This window comes from Oncorhynchus masou, chromosome 27, assembly GCF_036934945.1.
Source record: "Oncorhynchus masou masou isolate Uvic2021 chromosome 27, UVic_Omas_1.1, whole genome shotgun sequence".
NCBI classification, from domain to species: Eukaryota; Metazoa; Chordata; class Actinopteri; order Salmoniformes; family Salmonidae; genus Oncorhynchus; species Oncorhynchus masou.
This window is the reverse complement of record NC_088238.1, coordinates 37,991,694-38,004,438: the sequence shown is the minus strand read 5'-3', so window position 1 is coordinate 38,004,438 and position 12,745 is coordinate 37,991,694. Positions and strand designations below refer to the sequence as shown.

The following is a 12,745-nucleotide window of genomic DNA, read 5'->3' as shown; positions in this document are numbered from 1 at the left end:
TTCTATTCTGGGAATTTGATGCATTGTGGGTCGACCTCTGGGACTAACAACCGTGTGCGTGTGTATTTATTGATGTGTGTGACGTGTGAATGAGTGCGTCATGTCATGTGAAAGAGAGGAAGAGCTGGTTCTGTCTCTCACCCCCCTCCCCTCTTCTGTTTTCTCTGCTTCTCCTCCTTCCAGGCTCCTAGTAGTCTCCTGGAGGCTCTGGAGCAGCACCTAGCCTCTCTGGAGGGGAAAAAGACCAAGGAACTCACCGCTGATACAAGGTACTGGACTGGCGAGACAATGAACACTTGGTGATATACGTTATCGTAAAACTTGTTTAAGAAGCACACATAGGAAAGACATGTCCCCTCCTAATACCTCTGTTCTTGCCTCTGTCCTCTCCATAGAGCGTCCACCCTGTCCAGTGCGGTGTCGTCTCTGTCCAATACAGGCATGTCATTCAGCCGCATGGACGAGAAGGAGAGACAGCAGGCCTTAGAGGAGGAGCAGGCCAGACTGCAGGCCCTCAAGGTACAGGTAACACACAATTACACTAATGCATAAAATGATACTACACTGATGCATAATTTTACACAGCTACACTAACCACCACTACACTGGTGGACAGGGAGTTAAATATGTTACTACATCATTACAACAAATTACACTTCTGCACAAACTTACATTTACATTTTTTACTTACCTTTATTTAACTTGGCAAGTCAGTTTTAAGAACAAATTCTTATTTACTATGACGACCTACACCGGCTAAACCCGGACGACGCTGGGCCGATTGTGCGCCGCCCTATGGGACTCCCAATCATGGCCGGTTGTGATAGACTGGATTCGAACCAGGGTGTCTGCAGTGACGCCTCAAGCACTGAGAAGCAGTGCCTTAGACCACTGCGCCACTCGGGAGCCCTACATTATACCCGTGGCCTATTCAGATTTAACTGCCTGAGAACAGGGTGTCCGCGGGTCCTTAAAGTCTTACATTCATTTCTGATTTAAAGTCTTAAAATGTCTTAAGTTACGTTTTCAAAAGTATAAAAAGAGCGATGTTGATGACTAGTGTTTCTGTTATTTTGTGTTTAATTGTTGCCACCCCGACCACAAAAAGAACAATTGAACATCAAACAATACTCTAGGCACACTTTCAAGATGTTCGAGAGCTGTCCAACCACGTGTACCTCTGTGTTTGCACGTCATGTGCGTGTACCAGTGTGGTTCAGGCCGTTGCCAGAGGAAAGAACAAGGCAGCCTAAAATTTTATAGACAACACTAACTAGAGCTTGGACCATAAACAGGAAATTACCGACACCGACATTGCCTTCTTACCAAAGCAATGTCAGGGATTAAGCTACATAACGTTCCTGCAGATTTCTTTTGTTCTAAAACCATTATTTGGTCAACAGTAATGCATTAACCTGCTTCCTGCAATAAAAGTATCTGCTGTGTCCGTTTCGCTGCTGGCTCTCACTCCCGCTACCCTCTTTGCACATGGCATACGGATAGTTGAGCAACATTTTTAAATGTAATTGCGGGAAAGACAGTTTTTAAAACGACTATTGTTACTGTTCTTAAACAAGAGTCTCGGCTTTGTGACACACAAAACTACTTTATAAACGTCGTATGTTATTGAGATGCTCTGTCAACGGAGCGGAGCATGCCATTTGCGGCGAATACATCAAGTAGCCTATACAGGCCTACCAATGGAAAGTTTTTGTAGGACCTTCAATTTGCTGTCAGATCAATTGCATGGCTATCTAGCAACATTATCGTATTTGGAGTTGGCAATCGAGTAAGTTCCTACTTCCTCAGGTGGTAAATGATGTAGCATATAGGCATAGCCTAGGCCAATATGTACAAACAATTGTACGACTTCCTCATCGTTGACAAGCGTGCTCTTGCTTGCCATGACATCCTCCTCCAGACAGGCCAGGGGAGCGGTGGCAACCCCTTTTTCAAAGCGGGTGAAGAATTTGTTTAGTTCATTGGCTGTAGAGGCACACCCTCTCGTCCAGGCAGGGATCGATGCGTTGCCTACCTTTTTGAAGGGGGTGTTTGCCATATTCTTAATGCCCAACCAGGCAGACTGAGAGTGTCCCTGTAACATTATCTCCACCTTATCTCTGTACTGGCATCTCGCCTTTTTTTAATCTCTTTGTTCCCCTCTCTCTGTTCCCGGAGGCAAACACTTGTTTCTTCCTATTAAGCACCACTTTCGATTCTTTGGTCACCAATGGTTTGTTGTTTGGAAATATCTTACATGTTTTTTTTGGGGCTCACCAAATTAACACAGAATTCCAATATAGCCAGATATTACATTAGTCATCTCGTTCAGGTCAGCTGATGATTCTTCAAATACACTCCAGGTGGTACAAACAAAGCATCACTGCAATTGATCAATACTGTCATTGTCCCAGACCTGTATTTGTTTTTCCACCACTGTCTCCCTTTTGAGTAACTGTCTATATGTTGGTTGTAGAAAAACAGTGTTATGATCTGATCCATGCAGTGGATGTCTGGCCAAGGATGAATACGCTTTGGGGACCGAGCCGTGACATAAATCTTATTTTTCATTGTTAGACAAGTCACATACAGCATCAAGCTCTTGATCGAGGTTAAAAATGTCAGCTGCTTTGACACCGTTTGCTCTTGGATGGATATTAACAACTGTCAGAAAAAGCTGGGGGAATTCACGGGGGAGGTAGAAGGGGCGTAGTGACACTGACAACAGCTCTATAACAGGGGTGCATATTTTTTTTCCTGACAATCGTAGATTTACACCGTCTTTCATTGAGCAGAACAGACTCCACCTCTGTGCTCCTTTACCAGTAGCTTCACTGTCTCTGTCCATACAAGTGATCGAGAATCTGTCAGGGGTGACTTCAGTCGGGCACCGCCTCCGACAGCCAAGTTTCAGAGAAGGCCATCACACAGGCCTTCCTATATTCATATCGATACCGTGAGTTTGCCTGTAATTCGTCCATTTTCCCCTTAAGAGATTGGACCATGGAGAGCAGGGTAGTTGGCAGAGGAATCTTTGTTTTTGTTCCTCTGCATTACACCGCCTCTTCCTTCTTAGTAGTCCTTCACCCAGGTTGTTGTCTCACGATCTCTGCAGGTATGTCCCCTTTGATCGGTTCTCCCGAACGTGAGTTATTACATTGTAAAAGATTTAGTTTCTGCAGTAGCGGATGTGTGGTGCCGGCGACTTTTTCGTATATTCGCGTGCTGTTTCAGGTACCAGCAAAAGTCATCCAAGTAGGATAATTATCCACTGTAAGCACTTCATGTCCCTCTACCGTAGGTTAATCAGTAATCCGATGCAACATAAAACACTATTAAACTACTAAAAGCAAAGCAACAAAAACGGACGAGTTTAAACAACGAACCTGGAACAAACGCTGCAGGCCACCACTGCGCAGCGCCCCAAGACTGATTTGGAGCCTGCTCAGTCTGACGCTGCTCAGTCTGTGTCGAGCATGAATCCCTCAGTCGTACCCAACTTTGTTTGGTAACTGTTTGAGTGTTTTTCTGTGTTTCTCCAGGACCAGCGTCTGAAGGAGATTGGCATGTCCACTCCATCTGCCTCCCCCAGTACACAGTCTATGGGCAGTGTCAACAACAACCACCACAACACCAATCAAGGCATGGAGCTATTCAGTGCACCCTCCACCAACAGGTACTACTGTTATAACATGGTTACTACAGGTCGTAGGAGGTTATCTAGTGTTATAAAGGTATGATTCAATTATTCTATTCAGGTTTATTTTGATTATAGATTCTCTCTGATTTTTTTTTTTGGGGGGGGGGGGTTCAAAGGTTGGTATCAGTTTGTTTTGTTGACTTAAAGGGATTGTTGAGGCAATCTATATTTCAGTGGAATTACCTTTACCTTGAGTTGTTTCTCAAGCCAGAAGTTACCATATTAGCATTGTCAAAATTCATTAATGTAAACAGGCGTACCGATGTTAGCAAAACTGCCTCAAAAACACGTAGCGTCGATACTCACAAAGAACCTGTCCATGTTCTTCCCCGCAAGAATGTTACTTTTCTAGTAATATTTGAATGCTGAATATCTGTATATTCCATTGCTCTGATAGTGCCATCAAGCCACCTGTGAGTTCCCAATGGTATATACAACTTTATTGTCCATGTTACAGCAAACAGAAACAGAGAGACTACACGAGGAAATGTAGCCTCACAAATCCTGCGACTATTTCAGCAGTATGTATGTTAGAAAATTGTGAACTCCACCAACTACCGAACTTGGTATTGAAGTATTTTTGAGCCGGTTACAGCTTGCGAACATTGGTTTGGTTGTTTACATTCATGAATTTTGATGATGCTAACTCCTATCTGTGGCATAACATTGATTATTGTGCATTCTGTCACTGGGCCTTAATTCACAACTCAATGTATGGTGAATTCCACCGAAATATATAGATTTCACCTGAACTAACCCTTCAGTTGTTGATAGTTTGGGCATATAGGGGCAATATGAATCACATTTATTTACTCATTGATTTTCTTTCCCTCTTCCCTGTCTCCTCTTATTTCTCTCTCTCTCTAGCATGCCCAACCTCAGTAGTGATCTATTTGACCTGCAGCCAGCCTTCCTACCTGCTGTCCAGAGCACTCCCTCGATCTCTACAGCCACCAGTGCCTGGGGAGGTAGGTCACACACACATTTGGACACACACGTGCATGCAATATACACATGGAAATTCACATACACATTCATTCACATCTACTTAACCTCCTGAACTTCAGGTTCAGATCCGGGGCAGAGATGTATAGTGTTGATTAGCTGTGTATTATGTCACACACACACGACACAAGTTTCACTTAACACGTGTGTTCTGACAAGCCTCTGTCTTTAAAGTCAGGTGGCTTTTCAACTGTACAAATTCATGCTCACGTGTCTCTGCGTTATCTTCATGTCTTCAGTCATTCATGTGTTTGTTCATCCATCAGTTAATTCACTTGTTTCATCCACTTATCGTCCATCCATTCAGCCATGACTTTCTCATCCACTAGAAGCACCGACACGGCTGAAATATTGTGTTTAACATTTTGTCCAATAAACATTAATTTAAAGAATATGTGGTTCGACACCGATACCAACCAACCAACCCAGAAGTTGAATAGAAACTTTACAATAGTAATATGTAGCCTTTATGACCTTTGTCCCCTAGGTGCTGCTGAGACAGCTGAGTCCTCCATGAGTGTAGATTTTGACGCTGTTTTCGGGGGCGGGGCTAGAAGACAGGCCAATTACGACGTACAGCCTGTCACCGATGGTAAAGAGACACAACGGTTATGTCCCAAATCGCAACCTATTTCCTTTATAGTACACTACTTTTCACCAGGGCCCATAGGGCACTATATAGGGTGCCATTTCAGACACAGACAACCCTAAATAAACTTACTAAACAACCTCTGGCTTAGCTTACTGCTCCCCTATAACAACTATAATCAATTACTTTTAATGCTGGGTCATATCTCTGATTTGGTTTTGCTAATGGCCCGCTAAGTAAATGAACCTTTTCAGGCTTGGGCCTGTATCCACAAATCGTCTTAGAGTAGGTGTACTGATCTAGGATCAGTTTTTCCTTTTTAGATCCTAATGAACACAATTATATGGACATATACAATATCAGCAATCTTACTCTGAGATGCTTTATGGATACAGGCTCTGGTTTAGATTTCTGGTTGGGTTTTGCTATGGGCCAGCTAATCCTTTAGGCCTGGGGTTTCTGCTACCACAGTTTCCATTTGTGTGTTTTTAAAGCCTTCAGTAGGAGTTTCCTGGTGGTGATCTCACTCCATTCCATCTGTTTGTAACTCATCTCTTTCTCACTCTGTGTGCGTGGCTTGTCATCGCAGTCCGTTCCTAATCGCCTGTCACTCATCCATTTATTGTCGTCCACACAGTCCCACACTCTACACAGACAATCCATCTCTTTGGAGGCACTGAGGTGGTACCTTTCCATCTGTTCTCCTCCATCTCTTTCCCTCATCTGTCCTCTACTCCCTCCATTCTCAGCTATTCCAAACAATTAGCTTAATAGTTAACTCCTGTTTCTTGGGAAAACTAGATTTTTCTTTCTTTCCTGCCCTCTGATCTGTATGTTATGGTGAGTGGGCTATTTTTCTGATTCTTTCCTTTGCTCTCCCTTCCTCCGTTTGCTAGTTGTCTCTGATCCTTCCCTTCTGTTTCCTGCTTGCAAAGCAGGAAGTTCTTACTTCATGAATGTGGCCTATGGCCAGATGGCACCCTATTCCCCATTGGGCTCTGGTCAAAAGTAGTGCACTATGGTAGCATGGGCTCAGGTCAAAAGTAGTGCCCTACATAGGGAATAGAGTTACATTTGGGATGCATAGCTATGTCAGTACAATGTCCAGAAGCTAGACATCGCTTCTTAGACAAATATTATTTGTCCTTTTTTTTGTTTTTGCTTCCTCACTTTTTTTTCTGTAATGGGAGGATAAGGAGTGATGGAAGGTGGCAGCTGTCTGTGCAGCTCTGTTGTGCTCCCTGTCTTTTTTCTCCCCCACGCTACTTTGTCTTGCCCTCCTTCGATCGGTCTTCCTCTTCTGTCACACACTCTGCCCCTATTTGTCTCTTTCCTCTCTCCCTTCTCTGTTCCTCCCTCCCTCCCTCCACCATCCCTTTTCCTACCTCTCTCCTAGTTGAGGGCAATGTGTTCCCATTTTTAGAATGACTGTTGACAGACCATTGTGGTACTAATGTAATGTTTGCACAGTGAAATACTCCATTACTGCATCCCAAATGGCAGCCTTGTGGGACTTGGTCAAAAGTAGTGTGCTATATAAGGAATAGTGTGCCATTTGGGATGGAGCCATGCAGTGTAACCAGACCAATCAGCCCTGTACAGTAATAGAGTAGTATACCACACATGCACCGGTTAGCCTACAGTACAGCCTTAATAAGTGTAATGACTCAACAACATGACACCACAAGCACATAAATCCATCATAACACAAATATAGCTACTGCTGCTGAGCCTAGAAATGGAAGGAATGGAACAAATACCCATTTCTCATAATTCTGCTACTGAGGCTGACTAGAAACTGAAGGAGTAGACTGTTTTAGTCTAGATATGGAATTAATATAATCCGTCAGCATAATGACTCCACAACATATCAGCCACAAGGAACTACAGTGCCTTCAGGAAGTATTCATACCCGATGACTTATTCCACATTGTTGTTACAGACTGAATTCAAAATAGATTAAATATATTTTCTAATCCATCTACACACAATACCCCACAAATGTTTTGCAAACGTATTAAAAGAAATATTTAATTATTCACACCCCTTTGCTATGACACTCGAAATTGAGCTCAGATGCCTCCAATTACCTTTAATCATCCTTGAGATGTCACTACAACATCATTGGAGTCCACCTGTGGCCAATTAAATTGTTTGGATTTTGAAGGAAGCACCTGTATAAGGTCCCACAGTTGACAGTGCATGTCAGAGCAGAAACTATACCATGAATTTCAGGTAACTATCCGTAGAGCTCTGGGTGAGAATTGTGATGAGGCATATATCTGAGGAAGGGTTTAAAACAATTTCTTGAATGTTAAAAGCTTCCACGAGCATTGGGGAATGGGGTAAAATACAGAACTACCCAGGCTGGTCGGACAGCCTCTAGGCACAAACTGAACAACCAGGCAAGAACAACCTTGGTCAGGGAGGTGACCAAGAACCCATGACCTCTCTGACAGAACTACAGAGTTCCTTGGCTTAGATGGGAGAACCTGCCAGAAGGACAACAGTCTCTACAGCACTTCACCAATCTGGGCTTTATGGGAGAGTGGCCAGACAGAAGTCACCCCTGAGAAAAAGGCACATGACGGCACGCCTGGAGTTTGCAAAAAGGCACGTGAAAGACTGGAGTGGCAAAAGAGTCTGTGGTCTGATGATGATGATACAAAAATGGAACTCTTTGGCCTGAATACAAAGTGCTATGTTTAACACCATCCCTACCGTGAAGCATGGTGGTGTCAGCATCATGCTATGGGGATGCTTTTCGGTGGCAGAGACTAGTATGGATCAAGAGAACAATGAATGGAACCAAATATAGCCAAGTCTTTGATAAGAACCTGCTTCAGAGTGCTTATGACCTTAGACTAGGGTGAAGATTTACTTTCCAACAGGACAATGACCCCAAGCATACAGCCAAAGCAACGCTGAAATGGCTTCAGAACAAGAATGCTAAAGTCCTTGAGTGGCCCAGCCAAAGCCCAGACTTGAATCCCATTGAAAATCTGTGGAAAGACTTAGATTGCTCCCCATCTAATTTAACAGAGCTTGAGGTAATCTGTAAGGAAGAATGGGAGGAAATCCACAAATCCAGATGTGCAGAGCTTATGCAGACATACCCAAGACGACTCAAGGCTCTAATCGCAGCCAAAGTTGCTTCTACAGAGTATTGACTCAGGGGTGTGAATACTGCAAAAATGTCAAACATGTTTTACTTTGTTATTGGCTAAATGTGTAAATGGGTGAGGGGGGGAAAACATCTATTTAATCCATTTTGAGTTCAGGCTGTAAAGCAAACAAAACTAAATTATTTCAAGGGATATGAATTATTTCTGAAGGCAATGTAAATCCAGCACAACACATATTGCTGCTCAGCCTAGAAATATGGTGTATAGACGGGACACAGCTACTGAGCCCTGAGCGTAGAAATAAAAGGGAACACATCCTTTTTATTTTCTGTACGTGTCATGATACTGAACAGATGGTTTGTGATCCCACAGCCTGATCTTGCCTCCCAAGTCCTCTTTCCTCTTGCTTGAGTCAAATCTTTCCTGCATGTGCGCTGCTTTTCTTTTAACCTCATATCCCATCTGTGTGTGATACTTGACCATGCTTTGTGTTTGTCTAATCTCTGTGTATGAATAATGTAATTAAATCTAAGTCTCCCTGTATCTTTCCTCCAGGGTTTGACGCTCTAGGGGACCTGCTGAAGCCCACAGTGCCCAGCCACAACCAGGCTCCTCCCATGGGCCTGCACCACCCTGGTCATCCCCATCCAGGGCACCCAGGAGGCAAGCTGCTGCCCAATGACCTTGACTCGTCCCTTGCCAACCTCGTTGGCAGTGAGTACTGTATAGGCAACATACATTGTTCTTTTGTATCCTCACATCTGTCTGTTCCTGCCTCTTTCTCCCCTCTGCATCCTCCATTTGTTTTGGTTTCTTTCACTTTGTGCTTTCTCCTTACTTCTCTTGTGACTATTTCTCCCTCCCTCTTCTCTCACCCTTGGTCTTGTCCTCTAGTGAATGTCTGCTAGTGGTAGAGATGTCAATAGAAACAGTTGGACCAGGCTAATGGTAGCGGATGGCCTATCTGCCAGAGCTCTTGCCTGAGAGCCATTGGTGGGAAGGGAGAGGACACACAGAGAGAGGAACCCAGTAGGGAGGCACTGGTCTCAGTCTACTGTAGGTTTAACAGCCTTCACTACCCCCTCCCAGGGCTGGCCGGCTCTCTCGTTCTGTCTGCCTGTCTCACTGTCTTTTAGATAGGCTCACTCACTTTTTTCAAACCCTCTGATGCTTTTGCTCTCTTCTTTCTCATAATCACTTCCTTGTTCTCTTGCTCTCCTCTTTCTGTCTCACCATCCCTCTCTCTCTCTCTCGTCCTCAGATCTGCAGTTCGGAGGAGCCCCAGCCAAGAAGTAAGTGTAGGGGTTGTGATGTGTGTCTGCATGCGTGTGTGGGTCTCTCGGAGTTGGGAAGTGATGTAGTGCCAGACTACTTCAGCATTTTCCCTAGACAATAGAAGGCTTTGGTGGGCTGGCATCCTGTAGTTCTCCAGTCTCAGATAGCCCCTGCTCAAAACAGTCTACTTCAAGTTTATTTTAGTTTTGTTTCTCATGTCTTGAATAAGTATCTAGTGAGTGGAAGTTATACTTGTGTTTTTAATGACAAAACAATGTGTTGTTTCAACAATGGAACAGACTGACTGCAGGGTTTTCCCTAGACGATAGACTTTATGGCAGACTGCTATCCCACTCTACTGTACGAGGGCGGGCCGACTCAAAGCCCAGCCAATGATGAAAAGCTTCTGTCCTGCTCAAATCTGTTGAAAAATAAATGTAAACTGAAATAACTTGCCCGCATCATTCAAATCTGCAGGATTTTTACCTGTAACAAGACACATTGAGACCTAGTGAAGAGAACGAGCTACAATATTGTAATAATATATTTTATTTTTAACACGCTTTTCAAAAACGCATGCAGGCTTGTATAACTGACCTTGTGGGACCACACAATTCAGTATCATTCAAAATCCTGTTTTCCTTAAACCTTAACCCTAGCTTCTAAACCTAATTCTAACCCTAAACCCCATTTAGAAATAGCATTGACCTTGTGGGGACCAACAATGTCCCAAGATGGACAAATCTTGTTTGTTTACTTTTCTTGTGGGGACCAGAAGTCTTCACACGTATAGTCAAACACGTCCACACCTGCATAATATCCATGGTAACAGTTGATTAACGAGTGTGGTGTTTTTGCACGGTGCATTTTGTCGTTGTGTGCTCCGGTGTTCAGGCCAGACATGCAGTGGAGTCAGCCTGGAGAGAAGAAGCTAACTGGGGGACACAACTGGCAGAGCAAGACCATGACTAGCACCACGGCCTGGAACCCTGCTCCTATGGCCCCTGCACCCATGCCTGTACAACACATGGTGAGTGGTAGTGTGTGTTTGTGTATTATGTAACCTGTTTTGAGATTATGTCCAGTAAAATAGATATGCTCTAGTCAAGACTGAGTGTGTGCTCTGGTCAAGACTGAGTGCTGAGCTTGCCAATGGATGATTGTCACTAACCCCTGGCTTCTTCTCTTCCTCCCCTCTGTCTCTTTCTGTCTCGTTCTCTTCGCTGTAATTATCTTCTGTTCTTTGCGTTGTCATCCTCATTCCTCTCGTCTTGTTTCTGCTGCATTTAATTCACCTTCCTCATTGCCTCTCTCTTGCACTTTGTGCGTCCTTGCCATGCAGAATGGGATGTTCTATGCCAGTTATGTAAGTAGTAGGGTATGTCCCAAATGGCAGCCTATTCTCTATAGAGTGTACTACTTTTCACCCAGTGCCTATCTAGTCTGTTTGGAGCAACTTCTGGTCTTTATTACGATTCTCTACCCAGAAGTGTAGACTCATTGTGAAGTGTACTCTCACTACTCATGCATTTTATAGCATTTGATTGGTGCAAGCATGGCTGAAGGAAGTTTCCACCATATTTCTTACATCAGTCCATTTGTTTTGAATCCATGAGGGGGAGTGTACTCACCGGGTCAGTATCAGCTTCGAGCGCTCTCTCCCTCCCTCCTGCACTCCTCCCCTACTTGTTGTTTTGTTTTTAAAGATAAGAGGTTTTTTTCCCCTCCTCCCTGTACTTGTAGTTGAAGTGATTTCCTCACCCTACTGCCACCTGCCTTTAGAGACTAGTGTTTATTTCTACCAGGGAGAGGCACGCTACTGTTCTCATTAGGTGCTTAACTGATAAAATACTGCACTAGGCTAATTTGTTAAAAGAACACTGCTCTAGTCAATTAGATTTTTACAACCTCACTTCCACGCATGTTGTTTATCTGTAGTTGTGAATGTGATGGTGTCCATGAGCATCAGTGATTTCATTACCTGTACCTCCTTCGCTGTATAGACTCCACTTTTAGCCTCTCCGCTGCACTATTTTTGAGTTGCTAATCAGGTTTCTCTCTAACAGGCTCCAGCTCCTATGACATTCCCAATGACGACGCCGCAAGTGCCTATGTATGGAATGGTCAGTGCTCACACGCAACAGGACACATTCAACGTCACGTGTATAACTGTTGAAGGAATTCTAAATTCCTCTGTTTTATTTCCCAATCAAAATTAAACACTCTGTCAATGCATTTAAGGGTTTGTAAGACCCTTATCTTATAAGAATGGACAGAGCCCCGGTCTTAAAAGTCAGGTAACAGCGTTTAATTCAAGAGTACTCCCTTCATGCACATTTTACCACAGGTTATAAACTGAAAATGACGTCAGCGTTTTCTAAATGTTCTATCTCTTCTTGACACTGGTAGAGAGGCCCTATAGTTCTCGAGCCTTCCCTCCCCGCCTAAAGCCAAGGTCAGTCAGTGTAGATAAGCATTCTAGACAGTCTGGAGATAGTTCATTCATTTGTACCAAGGCATTGTTCTAAACTCCTGACTATATTATATACAATTGGAAATGGGAGCAAGAGAGAGAATTCATACATGTACAGTACATAATAGCATTTGGACTAGTCAGTCCTGATTGAAATGTATACATAATTAGTCATCATTGATAAAAATTCCCTTAACATAACCTAGATGTATTGTCCTAGAAGAATTAGTGGTCTAGCAGTCAAAAAAAGTGTAACCAACAAAGAGACAACCTACTTGAGTACTGGAAAAATGTTTCTCCCTCTCTCAGGTCCCCCCTCAAATGGGTCAGATGGGGAGTGTACAGTTGATGGCCCCCCAGCCCATGATGTACAACCAGCCTGTAATCAGACCCACCAATCCCTTCGCCCCCATGCCTGGAGCCCAGGTAACCACGCACCATTTCTACAGCTCTACCACCGTACACCATAATACCACATCCCTATTACCCCTTTAAACCCCACAAACCTCTGTCACCATCCCTAAAGCACAAGGACCCCCCCCCCCCAAACCATTTAGTTCAGATTGGCCCCATCCATA

General features: G+C 43.8%; 1 protein-coding gene across 5 annotated transcripts in view; it reads left to right on the top strand.

The window, feature by feature from the left end:
- The window catches only part of si:ch211-200p22.4 (phosphatidylinositol-binding clathrin assembly protein), a 53,497-nt gene that overhangs the window by 35,317 nt on the left and 5,435 nt on the right, over positions 1-12,745 (top strand). Inside the window, exons 9-18 of one of the 5 annotated variants that reach the window (XM_064940124.1) lie at positions 184-269; positions 396-519; positions 3,543-3,676; positions 4,568-4,668; positions 5,193-5,297; positions 8,975-9,133; positions 9,681-9,711; positions 10,589-10,724; positions 11,761-11,817; positions 12,477-12,593. In XM_064940124.1, the coding sequence (XP_064796196.1) occupies positions 184-269; positions 396-519; positions 3,543-3,676; positions 4,568-4,668; positions 5,193-5,297; positions 8,975-9,133; positions 9,681-9,711; positions 10,589-10,724; positions 11,761-11,817; positions 12,477-12,593 (1,050 nt within the window). Of the gene's footprint in view, positions 1-183; positions 270-395; positions 526-3,542; positions 3,677-4,567; positions 4,669-5,192; positions 5,298-8,974; positions 9,134-9,680; positions 9,712-10,561; positions 10,725-11,760; positions 11,818-12,476; positions 12,594-12,745 lie in introns of all 5 variants that reach the window. The other 4 variants (XM_064940121.1, XM_064940122.1, XM_064940120.1 and 1 more) reach the window with 4 other exon arrangements.